Here is a 26,304-nt window from a genome sequence, read left to right as displayed (position 1 = left end):
AGACAGAGAGCTTTTGATGGCCTACAAACTTAAGTTATTATCTAACAAGATAGTGTCGTAGAGTGCTGAATGGGTAATAATCTAACGTATACCAAATACAACATTTGTGGGACTTTTCCTCAAATAAACTCATCAATTTTACTAATGTGAACAGAGCAGCATGAGATGCATTTTCAGTTTGTCTTGAATAAAAAGAACACCTGACTAGCCCAAGAAGAACATTTTTCATTCAATGCAACGCTCAAACTTTGCAACTGTTGATAGCAAACTTTTGTTGTAATGGTTTCGGGCTGAAACAGTTCAAAGTAAACAATGCCATGAATATCTCACCAAACAGACTGTCCTCGGCAGAACAGCAATAATAATAACTACTGATGAACCTTAGCATTGTGAGAAAGCACCTAATTTTCATCTCTAATAATGAGGTAAATTCATAAATAGTGCTCAGAGTTCATAAGAATGCAGTAAAACACAAAAGTTTACCCAATCCTTAAGCTTTTCTGGTGCGAAAATATGTGAATCCCACTTTCCACATTTTGACCCTTGACACTGAAAGTGGAAATGAATGTTGAAATGGAATAAACTGAGTTTCTAAGCAAGTTCTTCAACAGTTACAGCAGGATCTTTTTCAACAAGCATGGCTATCAATAATCTGATAGCCACTTTTGGTTCTGAGAAAAGCTGGTCTAATTCATTACGGGATCATCTGTGATCTCCAAAATAAAGAATACAGATTTTAGCTTGTAGGAAGAAAACATGTTAACCAATACGTGCTGACAAGCAAGCAAGTAACCAAAACATATTAATATAAGAGAGTATATTACAAAATATACTGAGGATGTTTACTTTTGCTATGTTTTTACACAGCAAACATAGCAAACATTTAGATTTGCAATGTTTTACGTTTATGTTTAAACATAGCAAACCTAAATACACCAATTCTATATTAAACTAACCTGTCTGTCCATCGGCTCCCCAGCCACAACTATAGACTTCTCCTTTTTTAGTCAAAAATAGTGTATGATCTTGGCCACACACCACCTATGAAAAATTTCTGAATATTATTTATACACGAAGTGTAATCAATAAATAATAAGACAAAATTTTTGACAATTAGGCTGAATGAAATCCTCCTCCTTATTTAAATGTTAAATGCAGAATTACCAGATGTCCCAATTTGTGCAAGATTACCTTACACAAACTACATTGCCAAAAGTAACCAAACATCTGCATGTTTCAAAGAAACTTTTATGGATACAATATTTAATAACAAATCAGCCCACTTGGGCCTCAGCTGCACACTGTATTCTCATCAGAAGCCCACAAACCACTTATTGATAATGGGAAGACAATATTTTAGTCCATTCCTCCTTCAACACAGGTTAATTTAGCTACCAATCATAGGAAGGTAGAACTGACCTAAAGACAACATTCCAGTTCATCCCCAGAGCATTCAGTGAGATTAAGGTGGTCAAGGTTCTGGGCAGGCTAATGAAGCTTTTGCACACCCATGTCTTCAAACCAAGCCAGTACTGGCTGTGCAGTATGACATGGCATGCAATCATACCGAACAGAAAGGGGTTTTTCCCATACTGCTGAAGTGCAAGAAGAGTAGAATAGTCTGGAATGTCAATGTACTACATAGCATTCATTGTTCCAGTCCAGGAATAACGATCAATGGTCCAGCCCCAAACAGGAAAAAACAACCAAAGACAGTGACAGCAGCTGTGACAAACATCACAATTGAGATAATACACTGGTAAATATCATTATCAGGGCATCCACCAGACACAAACATAACCATCAGACTGGAAAAGTGTAAGCCATAACACAGCTTTCTAAAGTTGCAGGGATCAATTATGATGAAATAGAATAATAGTAGTAGTAAGGGAAAATGATGCAAGAAGGCAAGCTTATATAGCAACAGACAAAATAAAAAAAAAAACACTACACCTTCATCCATTCATACCCTCAAAGAATCTGTCTAGTTCTTCCCCGGATTTATTCACACCGTCCACCTCCACAACAACACATGGAAACCTGTTTAAACTGACGTGTGCTACCCAATGTCAAGTTGAAAAAGAGGCATCTGCCTTAAATGCTTCCTGTCTTATAACCTTATTATTTACTTACTTTATTTTTATTTGATCTTATTCATTTTAGCCGTGCATTTTTACTGCTTTATTATTATTATTTTATCATTTTTAACTTATTTTTATCATATTTTAATCAAGTTTTGTCAGCTGTTTCAAGTAATTTTTATTGATATCTTTCCTGATGCTCAAAAGCCTTTTTTCTAATACAGTAGTGAAAATAGCAGAAGACCCATTGACACATTGACAATATTGTTGTACGACAGGTATAATACAGGTAATACTGGTCACTAAGGCCTTGAATGGGTTGAGCACGCTGAATTCTGATGGGATTCTTCCACTTTTTCAGTTTATTAACCTAAGGGGGCATAAATTCAAATTAAGGAAAGACAGGTGTAGAATAGATGTCCGGAAATTTGCCTTTAGCCAGCGGGTGGTTAATTGCTGGAACAAACTTCCATCTGTTGTTGTGGAACTTGATAGGTTAAATAAATTTAAGGAAGAACTGGACAAACATTTAGAGGGAATGGTTGTGTGAATTTTTTTTTTTTTGGCTCATGCTGCATAAGCTCATATGCTTGCTTTCGTGTATCACATTGCACGATTACTATACCAGTGGGATATCAGAATTACACTGATCATTCCAGTAATGTTTAGCAAGGCACTAACAGTGTAATGTCACAATCTCATGCTTGTCAGATTGAACTGGAATGGCCATGAGTGATACTGATATGAGCTCTACTGGTTAAATGCATTGCCAAAACATGGTCTGACCTATACTCTAAATTTATGGTTTAATATATCATGCTGGATTTTATAGATCTAAGTCTTCTTGTTTCTGTTTAAAATAATGTTTTTGAATTTGTGATTAAAAGCCCTTTGTTAATTTCCTTGATTGCTTTTTATTTGTCTCTATTCAGAAATTTTACGCTATTAGAATTTGCTTCATTGCACCGAGCTGACAAAATCTGGCACTTAGATTCTGAATGCAGATTCACCGAGCACTAAACCTGAATATAGATTTTCTTCACTCAGACTGGTAAAATATGAGCTATTCAAGGTCACATCATACTGGATGTAATATAGACCTTGTGTCAATGTAACTCTGAGTAGATGAATTCTGAGTAGATGCAGCAAAAGAATTCTGATGCAGCAACAATGAATTCTGAGTAGATGCAGCAAAAGTACCTGATTACACCAGAATAAGAGTGGTGCCAGGAGTGTATGAAAGTGACAAGTACTAAAGATAAATTAATGTTCTGTTGTTCTTGATTGTTTTTAAGAATTGTTCTTTCACATTTTATACTTTTTGATTTATAACAACCTAAGGATGAAGACATATTGTCCTGTGAAATATTAGCATTATCCAGTTAATCCATTAAAAAAGGTTACCTATGAAATAAGGATTCTTTTGGCAGTACTTTTTACATAGAATCTGAATAGCTACTTCCAACCAATTTTTGTTGTTGGCCACATATGTACGAAAAAACATTAGCAAACCAAACTGACATTAACGTTTGGATTGGCCAATGTGATTATTCATACTGATTTTACAGATCGCTCTAAACATTATGATCACACTGGTGAAAGAAAAGGCTCAAAGGGTTGTGATACCCTTAGCCAACTTTGCTTTGGTGCCTGTGTCCCTGTCCCATTATAAGTTGAAAAAAGTTTTCAGTTCAAAAATAAATTATAAATTTTTGATAATTTTATTGTTTATTTCAATCAGTTCATTTCATTAAAAGTCTTGAAATAAAAATATAATTTATTAATTTAACAGGGGGCATTAATTATTACATATTCGTTAAATTTTCTGTTTCAAAAATTAACTTTTTGGGCCTCAACAGTTGCAAATCTTTGATTCGTTTCAACTAGGTCTAAATTTGGGGCATGTAGTAGTAGTAGTAGTAGTAGTAGTGGTGGTGGTGGCATGTGATGCAAGAAAGCAAGTGTATGAGCTTATGCAGCATCAGCCAAAAAAAAAAAAAAAAAAAATCACACCATTCCCTCCAAATGCCTGTCCAGTTCCTCCTTAAATTTATTCAACCTATCAACTTCCACGACAGATGGAAGTTTGTTCCAGCAATTAACTACCCGCTGGCTAAAGGCAAATTTCCACACATCTATTCTACATCTGTCCTTTCTTAATTTGAATTTATGCCCCTTTAGGTTCGTAATCTGAACAAGTGGAAGGATCCCATCAGAATTCAGCGTGCTCAACCCATTCAAGGCCTTATACACCTCAATCAGATCACCGCGCAGGTGCCTAGTCTCTAGCCACTGCAATTTGCAGACCTTAAGCCTCTCTTGGTAAGAAGATTCCTTCGTTCCACTCACCAATCTTGTTGCCCTTCTCTGTACACGCTCAAGCACATCTACATCCTTCCTAAAATGAGGCCTCCAGACCTGTAAGCAGTACTCAAAGCGTGGCCTGACCATTGCCTTATACAGAGGGACAATCACCTCCTTCTCCCTAGCAAAATTCCTATATATCATTGACAAAACCCCATGACCTGCCTGGCATCTGTCTGCATTGCTCAGAAAACTTCATATCTGACTGCACAATTACTCCCAGGTCTTTTTCATTTTCTACAACCTTAAGTGTAGCACCACACAGTTGGTACGTTTCTCTAGGGTTACTTCTACCCATATGCAATACTTTGCATTTGTCAAGGTTAAACTTCAGTTGCCACTTCTTAGCCCATCTGCCCAAATTATCTAGATCCTGTTGCAGTAGCACACTGCCATTAACAACCCTGCCAACCTTTGCATCATCTGCAAACTTCGACATTAAGCCTGATATACCTTCATCAATATCATTGATAAATATGCAAAACAACAGTGGACCCAACACCAAACCCTGTGGGACTCCACTAATAACATTAGTTCACGAAGCGCAGCACCCATTGATTACCACCCTCTGTCTTCTCCCACTTAACCATCCTTTTATCCATTGTAGCAACTTACCCTTAATACCATTCTGCTCCAATTTGTACAATAGTCTTCCATGCGCAACAGTGTCAAAAGCTTTCCTGAAATCCAAATATATGATATCAAAATTATTTTTTGCATCCAGTTCCTTTGTAACCACATCATAATAACCAATCAAATTTGTCAGACAAGACTTTCCCTTAACAAACCCATGCTGTGTCTGAATTATTGCTGCAGTCTTGTCTAGATGATCCTGCAATGCATCTTTAACCAGTCTGCCTGATAAGGCTGCCAATACATCCAACTGACCTTGTGTCAATGTGGAAGAGCAGTAGGTTTGATTAACTTCATCTATGGAAAAGCTTCCTTCACCAACATTCTCAGTTGGCAAGAATTCTTAGTGTCATCAAAAGATTTGCTAATGATGCCTTCAAATTGTTTGATTTGAACATATGAACTGCAAGATTTTCAGTGAGATTATATGCCTTTGAAATGGTTTCACAAATATTTTAATTCCTCTTATAAATCGATTATGGAGATGACTTTCTGATCATCACATATATGCAGAATTACTAAATTACTAAATTTAGTAATTCTGCATATCCTCATCTAATCCATATTAGAATTGATTGTTATACTTTACAATCACCTCAAACTTGTCTTTCAATTACTGTACTGCATTGTCTAAAAATATCATAAAGTGGATCCTAAAATTTTCTTTCTCCATCTTGTGTTCACTATCATTCTTTTTGGCAGTGGATTATTGTTAGTTCAAATTCATATTCAATTTCCAATTCAACTGCCAACCTTTTAGCATCATCTAGAACAAACAGTGCTTCTCAAACTATCTGTGGTGAAGGACCAGTTCCTTTTATTTCCAATTTGTCGCAGACCGGTACTTTTGTAAAATACAAGTCATCACAGACCGGTAACGTCCACGGCAAATTCCCAATTCATCGTGGATTGGTGCTGGTCCACGGACCACACTCTGAGTAGCACTGATCTAGCATTAGCATTAGTAGAGGCATTTGATGCAAGAAAGCAAGCTTATGCAGCATCAGCCAAAAAAAAAAAAAAAAAAAAAACCACTTCCTCTTTACCCCTCTGTTCGTTCAAAATACCTGTCCAGCTGAGCCTTAAATTTATTTAGGCTATCAACCTCCACTACAAGAGATGGAAGTCTGTTCCACCAACCAACCACCCGCTGGCTAAAGGCAAATTTCCGCACATCTATCCTACATCTATCTTTCCTCAATTTGAATTTATGCCCTCTCAGGTGATTATTCTGAGCTAGAGGAAGAATCCCATCAGCATTGAGCATGCTTAAACCATTCAAGGCTTTATACACCTCTATCAGATCACCTCGCTGGTGCCTAGTCTCCAGACACTGTAATTTGCAAAACTTAAGCCTTTCTTCGTAAGAGCACCCCTTTGTTCCATTCACTAATCTTGTTGCCCTTCTCTGTACTCGTTCCAGCAGCTCTACATCCTTCTTGAAATGAGGCCTACAGACCTGTATACAGTACTCTAGGTGTGGCCTGACCATTGCCTTATACAAGGGAATAATCACCTCCTTATCCCTGCTGGAAAAATTCCTGTATATCATTGACAATACTCCATGAGCTACTCTTGCAGCCCGTCTGCACTGCTCAGAGAACTTCATATCTGCCTGCACAACCACCCCCAAGTCCCTTTCATTCTCTACCACTGTCAGTGTAGTACCACAGAGTTGATACGTTGCTCTGGGGTTGCTGTTTCCCATGTGTAGTACTTTACATTTGTCAATGTTAAACTTCATTTGCCACCTCTCAGCCCATCTGCTCAACCTTTCCAGATCCTGTTGCAGCAGCATAGTGTCAGTAGTGTCCTTGACAACCCTGCCAACCTTTGTATCGTCTGCAAACTTGGACATTAAGCTTGATATACCATCATTGTTTGTTTGTTTGTTATTTGGTTTTCAGGAGCATTAGCAACTAAGGCCATATTGCTCCGGGGATATGCGGTGGTCATTCCCTGACCTCTCCGCATCCTCTGTATTTGGTGGTGACAGGCTTGAATCCCGGTCTAATCAAGAAGCGTGTGCTCCGCACTGCTGCTCCTTCCCACCTGGCTACAGAGGCGCCATACCATCATCAATATCATTTATAAATACAGAAAACAATAATGGACCCAACACTGAGCCCTGAGGGACTCCACTAATAACATTAGTCCACGATGAGCAGTGTCCATTGATTACCACTCTCTGTCTTCTCCCCCTCAACCACCCCTTTATCCATAGCAGCAATTTGCCTCCAATGTCACACTGCTCCAATTTGTGTAGCAGTCTTCCATGTGCAACAGTATCAAAAGCCTTTCTAAGATCCAAGTATATAATATCAAAGCTATTCCCTGCATCCAGTTCTTTTGTGACTGCATCATAATATCCAATCAAATTGGTCAGGCAAGACTTCCCCTTAACAAAACCATGCTGTGTCCGAGCTATAACTGAAGTCTTGTCTAAATGATCCTGCAGTGCTTCTTTAACCAGTGCCTCCATTAATTTTCCTGGAACAGAAGTTAAGCTCACAGGTCTATAGTTACTTGTGTCAGCCTTTGATCCTCCTTTGTGAATTGGGGTCACATTTGCACATTTCCAGTCTATGGGTACCTCCTCTGAGTCCAAGGAAGCTCTCATAATTATGGCTAAGGGTTTGCTTACTTCCTTTGCTGCCTCCTTTAATACAACTGGATAGATCCCATCCACCCCGGGTGCCTTTCTTGTGTTTATCTTCAACAGTTTCTCCTCCACTTTACTCCCAGTTATTTCAAGATTCTGTAGCTTACTGCTAGAGCTGAATACACCTCTGGCATTCCCCTCGCTGAATAACTCCTCACGTGTGAATGTCGATGCAAAATATTCATTTAGTTTGTTAGCTACCTGAGCAGGGTCATCAACAGTTGACCCATCAATATCAAGTGGACCAATCTGATTCATCCCCTTCCTTCTAGAGTTTACATAAGTAAAGAACTCTTTGCTGTTTTTCTTTGCATCCCTTGCCAAGGATTTCTCGTAATCTGCCTTCGCCTGCCTAACCTCCTTTGTAACTTGGTTGCATATCAACTTGTATCTATCATAGGCTTCTGTGTCATGTGTTAATTTGTAAGTATCCCATGCATTTTTCTTCTCTGCCATATGCCTCATTAGTTCATCTGACATCCATTTTGGCCTAAACCTTGAACAATATTTCTTAGTTGGTATGTAAAGCCTAGTAGCTTCCAAGATTAATTCTTTGAATGCTTCCCATTTTGAATTTGCTGTTGGTAACATCATCAGTTCGTCCCACTGTATAGAATTTAAATACTGTCTCAGTCCATCATAGTCGCCTTTACAGAAGCAATAACCCTTCCCTTTACTCCTAATGGTAGTTACCTCTTTGAGTAAATCCCACTTCAGCACACTGTGATCACTGCCACCTAGTGGTTCATTTATCTGCAGATTCTTAATGCATGAAGAATTACTGCTGATAATCAAATCAAGAGTATTACTCCCTCTAGTTGCCTCCCGAACATGCTGATGTAGAAAACAATCATCCAATAAATCCACAAAAGGCCTGTTAGTGTGTGAGTGACCAGCCCCCAAATTCCAGTCAATATCTGGGAAATTAAAATCCCCCATTATAAGACTCTCTGATTTACTGGCCCACTCTATTTCCCTGTACAGTTTCTTATTATACTCATCAGAGTCATTAGGCCTATAGCACACTCCTACTCAATTTTGATCTCCCAATGCTTATATCACACCAAACTGACTCGACACTCCAGCGATGTCGACAGGCTTCACTTTCTTGGTTTTTATGTGTTTCTTAACTAATAGCATAACCCCTCCCCCCCTTCCTATCCTGTCTATCCTTTCTGTAGACGTTGTACTCCCCAAATTCCAGTTCTGCATCCCTTATATCTGTGTGACACCACGTCTCTGATATCCCAACAATATCTGCCTTTGATGTTTTGAGCAATACCTCAAATTGATCAAATTTATTTACTAAACTCCTAGCATTGGTGTACACACAAGTATACATGCACCTGTTCTTTTTCTTAGCTACCCTAACACAACCCATGTGTTTACTTGTACCCCAATGATTCCCAGCAGTCTCTGAAATATCATGCATCTTGTTTTTCAGGCTTCTGCTCATTCTAATAGAAGCAGTGCAAGAATCTCTTTCACCTCTGCCAGTGGCTACTGTCAGTCTATTGGTCTTTGTCTCCCCCCAAGCTAGCAGTTTTCCGACCCACCTAACACTGCCTTGATAGCATCAGCAAATATTCTTGCACCCTTTCTATTTAAGTGTATCCCATCCCTGTAGAAGCAATCTCTCCTGTTAACAAGTACAGTCCAGGCTGAAAAAAATTCTACCCCTTGAGCCTTGCACAATCTTTCCAGGGCCGAATTGATCGACAAGGCTCTCATCATATACTCCCTCCTATCGTGTCTGGGCAGAATTGCAGACACTTTCAAATGCAACCCTAATTCTCGGCTTTTGTTCAACAGTGACTTGTACTTTCTAGAAAGTACAGGTTTATCTAGAAAGCATTCAAATTTATAACCTGTTTTTCAATTTATAAGGTAGTTGATTGATTTTGAAAGTAGGAGGAATAGCTTGCAACATATTCAAATTGACCTCTTAGAGGGCTTTGCTTGTGATGTTTATTTGGCTCAAAATGTCATACTAAACAATTAGACAGAAGATAAATTTGCTTTGATAGTAGTTTTTCAATGGTCAAAAATTTGGATTCTAATTATAGAGTTTTTTTTTATATATAGAATATATAAAATAGCACATATTTTATATATTAGTTTTTTTTTATATATAATATATAAACAGCTTATAGTCTATGCAGAATTCTTTTTTAAACTGTCACTTGTTTCTTGTTAATTGACAGTAATATTTGTTTTCTTTTACTCTTTTGGTTTTTGGAATGCCCCCTAAACTTTGGCATGATGAGCCAATGCCACATTATGTCACCCTTAAAGTGGCTCTGATTGTTAAACTATTTGTGCACCACTGTGGTGAATTCTAAAATATGTTGTAATCATTATTATAGCATCACTTACATCAGATATTTTTTCATCAATACCCTCAATTTTGTTGATCCTACCACTACCTTCATATATTTCATCTTCTACTATTGGATATCCACACTGACCAAATGTATTACTACCAAGGGCAAAACCTAAAAATAAATATAAAAATATCAGTGAATGTACCATGACTCCTTAATTCTTTAATAAGATATTCTGCACTTATATCATTAAAAAAACTGTTGGTGAGAAAGTTGATAAATAGCAAAAAAAGGATAAATGCAGAAATGCATGTGAAGCAATCTAAAACAATATTTTTGGTGTAATAATTTTAACTAGAAAATACAATTCTAAAAAACAAACCACAGTCAAGATTGTGGTTTGTTTTTTATGCAGACTGTATAAAAAAAATTAAAACTGAAAAACTGATTAGAATGATTTACTTAAAATAACCTTGACCACTCTCAATATAGAGTCCATCTACATCAAAGAAGTAATTGTCATAAATTCCTTTATGGCAACACTGAAAGATTAAACTAGCAGCACTAATCTGTTTGTTGCACCACAGCATACATTATCAGCTGTACAAAATTGTTTAATGTCAGTATGATTAGCATTCTAGGTACATAATAAACAAACTGATTGGGCTAAACATAAGATGAGTATTTTGCAGGCACACTAAAGCCATTGCAGCTTATATGCCACTAAACACCCATAGTGTGTGCGTACACGCACGCACGCACGCGCGCACACACACACACACACACACACACACACACACACACACACACACACACACACACACACACACTTTAACATAAGAAGGAGGACCTCTGGGACTAAACTTTATGGTTCATTCCAAGCTGTTTACCATTTATATGTCCATGAGTCTGACATTCAAGTCTTTCTATGAGAGCCAAAACTTCAGAGTTGTAGGAATGTCAAGAAGCTCAACTGTTACTATATCTGTGTAGCCAATTTACAAAGTCTCTAAAAATCTTACAGTAAGAGATTCCTTTTGTTTAGTTATGGCAAAATATCGAACATCAGTAAAATGTTCTTGCATCCACTGATCCAACACAAATGTAAATAAAATAAAATATATAATAAACAATACAATATGGAGAATGGAAAGTGCAATTAAAAACAAGATAGAAACCAGTATAACTAATAGAAATACAGAGCTAAAAATGATAAAATGCATAAATGAAGAGTAGCTCTGCCTCTTTCTCAACTCTACAGCACATGACACAATATCAATTTCAATAACATATTGTGATGCGCAACAGAAATCATCATATGACACAATACGATTCTGTGATATGATTCCTGATGCACAAGGCCTTTTCCTGTAAAAAAAAAAAAATCCATGCTCAGTATTTAGAAAACTTGAATTCTGTTATATGGTTATGTATTTTTTTTTCTCATGTAGAACTGCATTACTGTAAGAAATACGAAGGACCCAGGTGACTTCAGTGGACATTTTCCAGAGTTGCTCCAAAAACCATAGATCTTGAAAACGTAGCCTAGTGGGCAGGAGCGAGAGTGCATAGCACACGTTCCTTGAGTGGACCGGGGTTCAAGCCCATGACTACTAAATACGATAAATATTTGTATTGACAATTTATTGTAAACTCTACTGACTTGGTTGTCGTGCCGGAGTATAAACAGAAAATTTAAAAGACATCGGACACCCAAGATGGTAATGGACTGTGCCAAACAGTTTAGATTCCCTTCCGTAGGAAAGTTTTTGAGGCCTGCACATAGATAGAGCAACTGGCAACTTGCCAGCATTTCTGCACAGTCAGCTCCAGTGACAAGCAAGACATGATAAACTGCAATCAGTGGTTTTTGTGAAACTTAATAATTTCATAAAACATTAGTCCACTGAACAAGCACAGTCTTCTTTTAACTGCAAAGTAAAAATAAAAATTTTATTATCTTATTTTCATTAATTAGGTAATTTTCCTTGGTGATTTTAACGTTCACAACTCCGGCTGGCTTCCGTTTTCTAGTCACACCGACCCAACAAGTCGAGATGCTGAGGCTTTTGCAATTACTAATGACCTAGCACAGATTGTTCATTTACCTACAAGAATACCGGACAATCCTAATCATACAGCCAATACGCTTGATCTTTTTCTCACAAACAACCCTTCTAAGTACAAGCTTGAAGTGAGAGGTCCTTTAGGCACTTCAGATCACAACTTGGTGATTGTCTCTTCTCCAATGGAACCTTTATCTCATGGCTATTCCCAACCTCGTATTGTTTGGCATTACAAGAATACAAAATGGGATGACCTGCGAGACTTCTTTTCTTCTTTTCCTTGGTCTGATTACTGTTTCAAAACTTCTGATGTCAACGTTTGCTCAGATCGTGTCAGTGAAATTATTCTTGCAGGAATGGAATCCTTTATCCCACACTACACTTTAAAATCTCGTCCTTTATCTAAACCTTGGTTTTCCAATAAATGTGCTAAGGCTGTCCAAGAGAAGAACGTTGCATATCGTAATTGGCTTGTTTCTAATTCTTCAGTTTCATTTTCTGCATACACCAAAGCTCGCAACAATTGTAAAGCAGTTATTAATCAGTCCAAACTAGAGTTTGTACAGGCTAAGAGTAGAAAACTTGCTTCTTGCCCTAATGGTAGCTGAGCATTCTGGTCTCTTGCCAAAGCTATTGGCCGCAACTTTTGCCCATCTCTGCTCCCACCTCTGTCCAAACCAGATGGTTCTGTTGTCACTTCAGCCAAGGATAAAGCTGACCTGCTAGCATCCCATTTTTCTTCGAGCTCACATATTAATGATCTTGGTAAAACACCTCCCACCATTCCTAACACGTTCCATTCAATGCCTCCTGTGGTCTTCCGTCAAAAGGATATCAGAAGGATTTTGATGAATCTTGATGCTAAGAAAGCTCCAGGTCCTGATGGTATTTCTCCACTTGTTCTCAAAACCTGTGCTCCTGAACTTACTCCTATTCTTTGCCGCCTTTTTTCACTTTCTTATTCCAAAGGTGTTTTTCCTTCTGCTTGGAAATTTGCTCATATCCAGCCAGTTCCTAAAAAGGGTGACAAATCCCTCCCATCCAATTATCGTCCCATTGCAATTACTTCTACTCTTTCTAAAGTAATGGAGAAATCAATTAACCGCCAACTCTTAAACTACCTAGAAACCTTCCGTCTGATCAACGATCGCCAGTATGGATTCCGTCAGTGTCGATCCACTGGTGATATTCTGGCTTATGTTACCCATTTATGGACTAATTCAATGGAAAGGTTCGGTGAAACACAAGTAGTTGCTCTTGACATCTCAAAGGCTTTTGATCGTGTTTGGCATAAAGGTCTTCTAAACAAGCTTCCATCTTATGGTTTGCCAACTGTTTTTAGTAATTGGTTATCCAGTTTTCTCTCTGATCGCTCACTGAGGGTGATGGTAGATGGCTCTCTGTCTTCTAACTTCTCCACTAATGCCGGTGTCCCCCAAGGTTCAGTTCTTTCCCCCACTCTTTTCCTCTTGTATATCAATGACCTTCTTCCATTGACTGGAAATCCTATCCATAGTTTTGCCGATGATAGCACATTGCATTCAACTTTCCATTTTGAGAAACCTTGTCCAGCTCAATCAGCTTCAACTTCTCGAACATCTGCTACCAATTCCTTAAATGCCGATCTTCAGGTAATTCTCCAGTGGGGCAAAGACAACTTAGTTGATTTCAACCCTTCTAAAACTCAATCTTGTCTTATATCTCGCAAAAAGGATTCTTCTGCTCCTATGCTTATCTTTAGTGACACTCCGATTTCTAGGCAAAATGATATATCTCTTTTGGGGATTACTCTGACTTCTAATCTCTCTTGGCACAAGCACATTACAAATATTGCTTCATCTGCATCTAAAAAACTTGGTTTTCTCTTTCGCTCTCGGTGTTACTTTTCTTCCAAACAGCTGCTCGCTCTGTATAAATCGCAAATCCGCCCTGCCATGGAATATTGTTCCCACATCTGGGGTGGTGCCCCCAAAACCTCTCTCAGACTTCTTGATTCCATTCAGAAGAGGGCAATTAGGTTAATTAATGATTCATCTCTAACAGAGTCTCTCCACTCGCTTTCTCATAGACATACTGTTTCTGCTGCATGCCTCTTCTACAGATACTTCCATGGGCACTGTTCTTCTGAATTGGCTTCTATAAATCCCGCTCTCTCTTTCAAAATAGTCCGAACACGTGCCACCACCAGCCAACATCCATTTACTGTCCAACTTCAAACCCACAGAACCAACTTTTCATCTTCCTCATTTATTCATTCAACTGCCGTTTTCTGGAACAACCTTCCTTCATATGTATTTCCTGAAAATTACAATCTACAGAAGTTCAAGTCCAATGTTAACAAATATCTTCTTTCGTCTTCTCAACCTCCAACCCAAGCACGGTACCAAGTACTATAGGTTATAATACCTCTTGTGTTTGGGGTTCTCATATAAAAAAAAAAAAAAAAAATTTCCCTAAACTAACTGAAAAAAACAGGAAACAGTTTTGTTAAGATAAGTTAGGTTAGGGAAAGCAAGTAACTCATCAGCAACACTGATAACAGAAGTGCACAGAACATGCCGGGAGCTGTTTCATTCAGTAAATTTGGGATTCCAGACCACTTGCTTTATTACAGAGTCTGACTTTTTCTCATGCTACAAGGTGTGACTATTAAATAATGAGACTGCATGCACAGCCACTGCACACCAAATGCCACTTGTGAAACAAAGACACAGCAGTTGACCACAGATGTGAAACAATAGCACAGCATAAACTAAAACTAGATGAACTTTTTCCTAGTTTTTTTGCCACGTCACATTCTAACATGATAATTTGTTTTGCAATGAGACAGGTTTTCATTACCTTCTGTTTTTTTCAGTTTTCTAGAAAAATGACAGACAAAAGAATCGAACAAAGAATTAACCTCAAATTTTTAACAAAACTAAAGAAAACATCAATGAAAGTTACGTCAAGAGCTCGTGTGTTTGAATGGGGTAAAAGATTTTTAGAAAGAAGAGAGAGAGAATATGAAAAACAGTGAATGACCAAGCCATCTGTCCATGAAAACTTATGAAAATGTGGATCACGTAAGGCCATCACTTAGATGTGATCATTTAAGCATTAAATGATCATTTCTAAGCAGTGTCCTTATCCAATCCACATCAGAATTAAATGTGTCCTTATCTGGTTGCATCAGAATTCAATATGGACAAAGAAACAGTTAAACAAACTTTAACTGAAAATTTAGGCAAGAGAAAAGTGTGTCAAGATTTTGTCAAAAATTTTGAATGAGGATCAAAGAATGAGAATACTCCAAATTTGTTTAAGATGGTTTGAAAAAAACTGAAGATCCAGAATTTCTGAGTACTTTAATTACTTGTGATGAAAGTTGCTGTTCCAGTATAACCCAGAAACTAAAAGACAATCATTGCAATGGAAGACAAAACAACCCCCAAGACCAAAAAAAGCAAGAATGTCAAAATAAAAAATGAAATCCATGCTTCTTGTTTTCTTCATTAAAGGAATTATTATGGCTGAATACATCTCACTAAATCAGACTTTCAATCAAACATACTACATTGAAGTTCTCACAAGGCTGCCTGAAAGGAAAAGACCCGAACTGTGGAAGGATGGTTGGATGCTCCATCAAGACAATGCTCCAGCACACAACGCACTCTCTGTTTGCTGGTTTCTGACCAAAACACAAATTCCTGTGTGCGAACATACACCCCACTTGCCCGACCTAGCCCCATGTGATTTTTTTCTCTTCACTAAACTGAAGTGTACTTAGGAGAATCTATTTTCAGTCCACTGGAAAGAACAGAAGATAACTTCCAGGAATTTTTCTGTGCTTGGAAGAAAAGTATTGAACAGTGTGTGCAAGCCCAAGCCCCATTCTGAAGGGGTAACTTGTAAGATATGATATATTTCATTTATATTTATTTTATTTCATCTTGTTTTTAATAACCACACCTCGTATTTTTGTTTAATATTAAAATGTATCAACAAAAGGTGTACTATATTGCATTTGCTCTTGTTCTAACTACTTATCCTCAAACAGTGGCAACAGCAAGCCTTTTGCCACTAATTTTTCACTGTTAGTGGTAAATTTAGTATCCCAGACCTTTAAATATACTTTTAAACAGAGTTGGGCTTTTTCTATCATTACTCAATATTAAAATGTATCATTTTTCATAAGAATTTCAAAAAGATTCTAAAAGCCACTGAGTTCATGCCCCCTTTTAAAATTATACAGGGTGTGACAATGAGGGTGTGAGATGTATCCAGAACCAAATCAATTTAAAAAATACCAAATGTCAGAATGGGAAAAAGTGCATTTTTTTTCCAGGAAAACCCCAAGTACAAAAAAGTATTAGAACCTAGTAGAGTCAATTCTGCTATAACACACATTTTCGCAATGCGAATTTGTGTGCTATAGCAAAATGCTATAACACACTGCAACTGATATATTAGGGAACAACGTGAGTATAACACGATGTTCGCATTGGCTCATGTACAATTTCGCTTGCGAGTAACACCAGGTGAATGCAAAACCTGGCACCAAGCTAAACGTAGTGCACTACGTTCAGCTTGGTACTGTTATTTGGTTTTTAGGAGCATTAGCAACTAAGGCGATATTGCTCCGGGGATATGCAGTGTCATTCCCTGAATTTTCCACATCCTCTGTATTTGGTGGTCATGGGCTCAAACCCCCGGTCTAATCAAGAAGTGTGGTGTGCTACGCACTGCCACTCCTGCCCACCTGGATACGGATGCGCCCCAGCTTGGTGCCAGGTGTTTTGCGCAGGTCACGATACTTATACGTATCGTGACCTGCGCTATGTTCACGATACATATAAGTTTATGAAGCTTAAAAAACGTCAAACATCAAATATGTGAGAGATATATTTCCCATTTCCTGCAGTTGTATTGGTCAGAGACACTGTTGTCATTCACAGTATTCACATGATAGCAAGTGATATTGTAGGCCGACTCATGTTTTCAGGAGCTCACATGTTTCTGTTAGAACAGAAATTTTGTGAGGCATGATAACGTGAGCAGAGAAGCACATTTCTGGAGATCACTACCATAAAACAATAAAAACAATTTGCAGTTTCCGGTTTATTGTGATTTTTAGTTAGTGCAATCTAATTATAAACAAATAGTAAATTCAACCTTACTGCATTTGCGATAATACCGATAGTTCTGTGGGTTTTTAAGTTACTATAGTGAAATGTGTTTCCCCTACCACGAAATCTTCAATTATATAAAAAAAACATAAATAAATTTTCAGAATCTTCATTCCTATTCCTATTTTTTAAGCTTCGTAAACTTGTCTCATGTGCAATTTGTACGTCCCGTGTTTGTCATTATTGATTGCTTATCATTTTTACTGTTTTAAATTTTACAATCCAAAAAGAAAAGAAAATGTCAGTGAACAGAAATATCAATCAAAAAAATTTCATATCTTGTCAAGGTAAAGTGCTATATTTACTGAAATATTTATTTATTTATTAGAAATTTAAGATTTAAACCTGTGTTAGCAATTTTATTGTGTTTCTATTTTTTTTTAGTGTTTTACTTATCAGATTGAACATTTTTTTTGAGTGCTTTGAACATCTTTCCCATAAGCCCTGTTGTTTTTAATGCACAAAATATCATAACGCAAATATTTTTAGGAACACATGTACCGCGTTATAGCAGAACTGACTGTACTTAGCAGAGTTTGAAGGCTGAGAAGACAAAAGATATTTGTTAATATCAGACTTGAATTTCTGTAGATTGTAATTTTTGGAAAATACATGAAAAAGAAAGCTATCCAAAAAATAGAAGCAGAAGGAATAAATGAGGAAAAGTTGGTTTTCTGAGTCTGGAGTTGAAGGGTGAATAGATGCTGACTAGTTGCAGCATGCATTTGGACTGATTTGGAAGAGAATGGGAGAATTACAGAAACCAATTCAAAAGAACAGTGCACATAGTTATCACAGAGGTTTCCAAACTTTTATACCTTACACTACCCCCCATAAAATACTTCACAAATTTTACGTCCCCCCCAATTCCAGAACAAGTACAAATATGCACATCTGACATAAAATTTAGTAAGCACACATACTTTGATAAATTAATATATACTTCAATACATTTAATTCCAAAGTTCAAAATAAAATATGCTTCATACCTGAATTTAGTGGGATGGTTTATCCATATTTCATTAAAAAAACAACACCCACTCCCCACAGGGACATTCCTCACGCTTTGGGAAATATTCCCTCTGATCTACAGAAAAGGCATGCAGCAGAAACTGAACATCTATGAGATAGAGTGGGGAGACTTTGTAAGAGATAGGTCATTAATTAACCTGACTGCCCTCTTTTGAATAGAGCCTAGAAGTTTGAGAAGAGGTTCTCCAATACTGTTCCCACATTTTGGGAGGTTGCCCCAAAATTCTGATTCTACTGTAGGCAGTTGAAGAGAGCAGACGTGTTTTAAGTTGGCTACGGCAGCTTAACTAAAGGGGATTAAGATCAGGTGTTTGGTAGACAAAACTTAAAATTTGTTTAATCTCATTTCAGTAATTTTATGAAATTAATTTATTTTATTTCTTTTTCAAAATTTCTTATTAAAATTTTATTCTCAACTATTCTAAAGTATTTCTGCTAAGTTAAATTCTTTCTGGTAATTTTGGTAACTTAATTTTAACTTCACTAGTGGAAAAAGTTTTGGTAACAGTTTAATTTCTATAATACTCTGTTAACTAATTTAAATTCTGTAATATAGTCAGTCTAGTTAGTACACAAGCCAAGCTCAACTGACAATTCTTTTCTTTGTACCTGATGTAAGCTGATCACAAATTAAAACTTGTTGCATTACTAGAAGAATTTGAGTCACTGAAGAAACAGGTGCTTCACCTGAAAACAAATGCAACTGGGAGCTTGAGTAAGTATCTTATTAAGTATCTCATGTCCTGCATAGTGATGCACCCCAACTTGGGTCCTAGAACAGAATAGTCAAGTGCATGCTGCTCTGGTTGAAGGAGATTTGGCTTTATTGGGGAAGACTATTGTCAGGAAAAGTAACATTTTTTGTAATAAAGATAGGTGGGTGAGAATCAAGGTGTGTTTGCCAGGAACACCAATTCATGATATTGTCAGATTTTAAGGGGATAAAGAGGAGACTAATGACATTAAATGAACATGACGATTTGTTCGATAAATATAGGGTAATGCTGAAAAAATGCAGCAAGTCAGGTCAGAATGTGTATGTGTCTGTAATTCTTCTCAGACATGATAAGAGGGATATGTCAAAAACCATATGGATTCAAAACATGAGGGTCTCTGAAAGGCTTCGGGGGGAAAGGGAATTTATTAGAATGGCAGCACTTTTAAGTAGAAGGAATCTATTTTGTAGGGACAGCACTTATTTGAACAAAACTGGTGTAAGGTTTTTCCCCCTAGTATCATTGAAAATACCTTAAGAGTTCAGGGAAACTGCTAGTTAGGGGGGGGGGCAGCATAATATGGGCATGTTTATCTTGTGTGTCCAAGTATGGAGACCTTATCTGAAAACAAACATCGAACTCCTTGAACAGGTTCAAAAGATGGGCAACTCATTAGCATAGCAAGTTTACATAGCATCAGCCAAAAAAAAATTCCCATTTCACCCATCCATTCTCTCTAAATGTTTGTATAGTTCTGCCTTGAACTTATTTAAGTTGTTGGCCTCCACTACAACAGATGGAAGTTTGTTCCAACTATCAACCACCCGCTGGCTAAAGGCAAATTTCTGCACATCTATTCTACAATTGGCTTTCTTCAATTATAGTTTATGTCCCCTCAGGTGAGGAAGCAAGGAAGAATCACATCAGCATTGAGCTTGCTCAAACCATTCAAAGCCTTATACACCTCAATTAGATCACTCGCAGGTGCTTAGTCTCCAGATGCTGCAATTTGCAGAACTTAAACCTTTCTTGGCAACAGCAACCCTTTGTTCTACTCACCAATCTCGTTGCCCTTCTTTGTACTCGTTCCAGCAGCTCTACATCTTTCCTAAAATGAAGCCTCCAGAAATGTATACAATACTTAAGGTGTGGCCTGACCATTGCCTTATACAAGGGGACAATCACCCCCTTATCCCTGCTAACAAAATTCCTGTATATCATTGGCATGTTGGACAGACAACTTATGTGATCGAGACACGCTAATATTCATAAAATCGGACAGATGCTATACTATTGTGATTTTCTCTTGTAGAGAATCTGAGTCTTCATTTTGAATTTAAATCAAATGTTTTGAAATTTAACCAAATCAAAAATAAAAATAGAATACTAAATATAATAAATGGGATCTTAAGATTATATTTCAAGTCAGGAAATCTCTTGCCTGAGATATTTTCCAGGAATAACTGCATCCACAGGAGCTAACATCTGGTAAGTATGAGCTTGGCACACCCAGGATCCTGAGCTGGATATCATCATTCTTCTCTTTCTTGGTGATTTCCTTCTACTTTTGACTCTCTCTCTCTCTCTCTCTCTCTCTCTCTCTCTCTCTCTCTCTCAGGGTAACTTGGGAATAATTTTTTTTTTTTTGGCTGGTGCAGTATAAGCTTTAGGCTTCCTTGCACCATATAGCTAATAATAATAGTAATAATAATCCATGTAAGATGTAATCAGAAGAGATGGAAATTGTTTCAAAGACCTGCTTAAAGGAAGGGAAAACCTTGCAACAAGACAAAGGAATAAAAATAAGCTTTTACCCTAAATCCATGCATGGTGAATAATTGAGAGTATAATGGGAGAAGATTACCCAAAGCTTGATGGAGACTTTTCGTCTATACCATCTTCAAAGGGGAAGCTAGCACATGTAGAAGGCTGTATTGTACATATAGCCCCATTCCATTGTCATATTTCAAAAGGGTCGTGGGGGATGTGTAGGCAAAAGGAAAAGAAGGAAAAGTTTGGGAATTTGAAAAAGCTAGGGGTTAAGAACAGCTTGTTCTTAATCCCTAGATTTTCTGATTACATCTTATGTGGATGCAGCTATTCCTGGAAAATATATCAGGTAAGAGATTTCCTGACTTGAAATATAATCTTACGATCCCATTTATTATATTTAGTATTCTATTTTTATTTTTGATTTGGTTAAATTTCAAAACATTGATTTATATTCACAATGAGGACTCAGATTCTCTACAAGAGAAAATCACAATAGTATAGCGTCTGTCCAATTTTACGAATATTAGCGGGTCTCAATCACATAAGTTGTCTGTCCAACATATCTAGTAAAGTCTCAAGACAAGGGATTCCCATAATGTTTTTATACAATGTCGGTATATCATTGGCAAGACACAATGAGCTACTCTTGCAGACTGTCTGCACTGCTCAGAAAACTTCTTATCTTACTGCATAATTACCCCACATCTTTTTCATTCTCTACTAGCCTGAGTGTAGTACAACCCAGTTGATATGTTACTCTCGGGTTACTGCTACCCATATGCAGTACTTTACATTTGTCAATGGTAAACTTCAGTTGCCACTTCTCAGCCCATCTGCACAACTTTTCCAGATGCTGTTGCAGTAACATACTATCATTACTGTCATTAACAACCCAGCCAACCTTCGTATCATCTGTAAACTTAGACATTAACCCTGATATACCTTCATCAATATCACTGATAAATACCGAAAACAACAATGGGCCCAACACCAAACCCGAGGGGACTCCACTAATAACATTAGTCCACGAAGAAAAGTGTCCATTGATAACCAATTTGTCTTCTCCCACTCAACCATTCCTTTATCCATAGCAGCAACTTGCCCTTAATGGCACACTGCTCCAATTTGTACAGCAGTCTTCCATCTGCAACAGAATCAAAAGCTTTCCTGAAGTACAAGTATATGATATCAAAACTATTTTTTGCATCCAGTTCCTTTGTGACCACATCATAGTATCCAATCAAATTGATCAGATAAGACTTCCTCTTAACAAACCCATGCTGTGTCTGAATTATTACTGCAGACTTGTCTAGATGATCCTGCAAATTCTTTAACCACTGACTCCATTATATTCCCCGGAACAGAAGTTAAACTAATTGGTCTGTAATTACTCATATCACCCTTTTTTCCTCTTTGTGAATTGGAGATACATTTGCACATCTGCAGTCCACTGGGACCTCCCGAGTCCAAGGATGCTCTCATAATTATGGCACGGATTTGCTTACTTCCTGTGCTGTCTCCTTTAATATAACTAGATAGATCCCATCCACCCCAGGTGTCTTTGTTTTGTATATTTAACTTCAACAATTTCTCCTCCACTTTGCTCTCAGTTATTACAAAATCATTTAGCTCCCTGCCAGAGTTTGATAAGTTTCTGGCCTCCACTTCCCTACAGAATTCCTCATGTGTGAACATAGATGCAAAATACTCATTTAGTTTGGCAGCTACCTGAGAATAATCATCTACAGTCAAACCACTGATATCAAGTAGACCAATCTGATTCATTTCCTTTCTAGAGTTTATATAAGTAAAGAAGTCTTTGCTGTTCCTCTTTGCATCCTTTGCCAAAGATTTCTTGTAATCTGCCTTCACTTGCCTAACCTCCTTTGTGACTTGATTACAGACTAGCTTATATCTATGACAGGTTTCTGTGTTGCCTGATAATTTATACATATCCCATGTATTTTTCTTCTCTACCACGAGTCTCATTAGTTTATCTGACATCCATTTGGGCCTCCACCTTGAACAGTATTTCTTAGTTGGTACGAAAAGCCTAGTAGCATCCAAGTTTAATTCTGTGAATGCTTCCCATTTAGAATTTGCTGTTGGTAATATCATCAGTTGGTCCCATTGTATAGAATTTAAAAAATGTCTGAGACCACTGTTGTCACCTTTATGAGAGCAAAAATCCTTCCCTGTACCCCTGATAGTAGTTACATCATCATCCCAAATGATTAGGAGAGGAAGTTTCTCTGTGCCAGACATGCTTGCCACTAGGAGAATGGAAATCCATTATTTTGCCTTCTTTCCACCATCACATTTCTCAGCTTTAAACGTAAGCATTTCATCCAGCAGCAACTTAAAAAAAAATTGTGGTTTCATTAGATGAAGTTGTTGTTCTCGCCATAAATCAAACAGAACATTTTTTAAACGATTCTCCTTCTATTCCATCATAGCTTCCAGTGGCAACTGCTATGCTTACATCACACAATTATTTGAAAGACAACCCATGACAAGCCTTGAATTTTTGTAACTATCCATCAGATGACTTGAAATCTTCAACATTCATCCAATGCATGAATCATTCAGCCTTAATCATGTATTTAAATAAGATGTTTTGTTATGTTATGTTATTTGGTTTTTAGGAGCATTAGTAACTAAGGCCATATTGCTTGGGGGGTATGCGGTGGTCATTTCCTGACCTTTCAGCATCCTCCATATTTGGCTTGAACCCCAGTTTAATCAAGAAGCGTATACTACGCACTGCTGCTCCTGCCCACCTGGCTACGGAGGCACCATAAGATGTTTTCTTTTCAAATCTGAAGATATTAGGTGTTATCCATCCAGAAATAAACATACTTTGTACACCTCAATAAAGAATTTTAATAAACAAGCATTATGTTACAAACAAACACTTTACCAGGTTCTTCTTCACATGCATAATAAGTCAGAATGAGGATTACCAAATTAGCCTTTCTCTAACTGCTATCATATCATATCCAATCCAGTGTGTAGTATTCTCAAGCCTCACCTTTTCCAGCACCCTCCACCAGATACCATTAGTTCCTACTTAATTTTACTGTTGAAAAGCCCATTCCACTTTTCCCCCTATATTTGGAGTCCCCCAGGGTTCGGTGTTGGGCCCACTGTTGTTTTGTATATTTATCGATAATATTGATAAAGGTATATCAGGCTTATTATCGAAGTTTGCAGATGATACAAAGGTTGGAAGGTTATTAATAACAGTAATGGTAGTGTGCTACTGCAAAATTAACTAGAAAATTTGGGCAGATGGGCTGAGAAGTAGCAACTGAAGTTTAACATTGACAAATGCATAAGAACTGCACAGGGGTAGAAGTAACCCCAAAGGAACGTACCAACTGTGTGGTACTACACTTAGGGTAGTATAAAATGAAAAAAGACCTGGGAGTAATTGTGCAGTCTGATATGAAGTTTTCTGAGCAATGCAGACAGGCTGCCAGAGCAGGTCATGGGGTATTGTCAATGATATACAGGAATTTTGCTAGTAGAGAAAAGGTGATTATCCCTTTGTATAAAGCAATGGTCACGCCACGCCTTGAGTAGTGCATACAAGTCTGGAGGCCTGATTTTAGAAATGATGTAGAGTTGCTTGAGAGTGTACAGAGAAGAGCAACAAACTGGTGAGGGGAATGAAGGGGTCAGTCCTCTTACCAAGAAAAGCTTAAGTTCTGCAAATTGCAGTATCTGGAGACCAGGCGCTGCAATTCTGAGGTGTATAAGGCCTTGAATGGGTTGAGCACGCTGAATTCTGATGGGATTCTTCTGCTTGCTCAGATTACAAATCTGAGGGGGCATAAATTCAAATTGAGGAAAAGTTGTAGAATAGATGTGTGGAAATTTGCCTTTAGCCAGTGGGTGGTTAATTGATGGAACAAACTTCCATCTGTTGTTGTGGAAGTTGATGGCTTAAATAAATTCAAGGAGGAACTGGACAAACCTTTAGAGAGAATGGATGTGGGAAATTGTTGTGTTTTTTTTTTTTTTTTGGGCTGATGCTACTACTATTTCTCCCCTTGTTTCTGTTTACAGGCACCTAGGATAAATTTCTTAATGCAAAAGGCTTTTTTTCTTATTTTTCTTTTTTCAAAGTCTCTTCCCTGCTATTACCATAAAGTTCCTATCACTATATACATGAATTCATTCCAGCATGTGTTCTGTCAATTTTGATTCTTTAGTGTTTCCTTTGGCTTCATGTTTGTTGTGTTCATCTATGTGCAATTATAATTATTACAAAATATTAAAAATGTCAATATTTTAACAAAAAAAAAAAAAAAAACACGTCACACAATATGGATTACAAAAGAGTGGTAGTAATTCTGCATATAAAAGGTATTGGCAAAAAAAAACCAAAAAAGAATCTGCAAAAAGTAGACTTCCAGCATCTGTTCTGTCAATTCCAATTCTTTAGTGTTTCCTTTGGCTTCAGGTTTGTTGCGTTCATCTATGTGCAATTATAATTGTTAATAATTATTAAAAAATATTAAAAATGTTAATATTTTAACAAAAAAAAAAAAAAAAAAAACAGCACATCACACAATATGGATTATAAAAGAGTGGTAGTAATTCTGCATATAAAAGGTATTGGCAAAAAAAAAAGCAAAAAAGAATTTGTAAAAAGTAGACAAAGTGATTAGACTTAAGCCAATTAATATGACAGGGGGCTGGTTCAAACGTCTGACACCAGAGAATAATAGAAGACATAAAATATACAAAAATACACATAAATGTGGCAAAGTATATATGGTGAGACCAGAAGAAAATTTCAAATGTGCACAGATGAACACAACAAACACATAGTCAAAGGAAACATTAAAGGATCAGAATTGGCAAATTATGCATTGGAATGCATTCAAGCATATAGTGCTAGGAACCTTGCAGTAATGGAAGGAAAAAGGACTTTGAAAAAAGAAAAACAAAAGAAGCCTTTTACATTAAGAAATTTAGCCAGGTGGCTTTAAACAGAAACAAGGAAAGAGATTTATTTATTTTTATTTTTTTTTTTTTTGTGCTTTGTTGTGGCCTCCAGGGTTCCCCCTATATGTCGGTGTAGCTTCTGAAGGCACTAGGCCAAGGCCGGCAACTGCGCGCGTGCGCGCGCGTGCGTGAGTGCGTGCGCGTGTGTGTGTGTGTGTGTTTTGTTGTTATGTTGGGTGCCGGTGTCTGGCATTTCGCAGCCAGGAGGCATAGAATACCTGGTCCCCTGACTCCCATCCCAAGCCACGTGGAGGCAGCCAGGTTCCACAACCTTATTGAGATTTCAAGAAAACTTGAAAGCTCAAAGATTGAATGAATGGAGAAAGGGAAATATTGAGAAACCATGGAATGGGCTTTTCAACAGTAAAATTAAGTAGGGACTAATGAAGCATGGTGCAGGGAAACATGAAACTGCAAGCACACTAGACACTGGATTGAAGCAACTCATATGATGTGACATTAGCAATTA

At 37.4% G+C, this 26,304-nt stretch overlaps 1 protein-coding gene across 3 annotated transcripts in view; it reads right to left on the bottom strand.

Moving 5' to 3' along the window:
- The window catches only part of LOC150076909 (RCC1-like G exchanging factor-like protein), a 161,805-nt gene that overhangs the window by 79,997 nt on the left and 55,504 nt on the right, over positions 1-26,304 (bottom strand). For all 3 annotated transcript variants that reach the window (XM_090386027.1, XM_090386026.1, XM_090386028.1), the window contains 2 exons: positions 10,117-10,235; positions 957-1,041 (listed from right to left, as the gene is read on the bottom strand). In XM_090386027.1, coding sequence (XP_090242153.1) covers positions 957-1,041; positions 10,117-10,235 — 204 coding nt within the window. The remainder of the gene's footprint in view (positions 1-956; positions 1,042-10,116; positions 10,236-26,304) is intronic.

This window comes from Mastigoproctus giganteus, chromosome 12, assembly GCF_048544385.1.
Source record: "Mastigoproctus giganteus isolate SK-2022 chromosome 12, ASM4854438v1, whole genome shotgun sequence".
In the NCBI taxonomy this organism is placed as follows: Eukaryota; Metazoa; Arthropoda; class Arachnida; order Uropygi; family Thelyphonidae; genus Mastigoproctus; species Mastigoproctus giganteus.
This window is presented reverse-complemented; position numbering and strand designations above follow the sequence as displayed.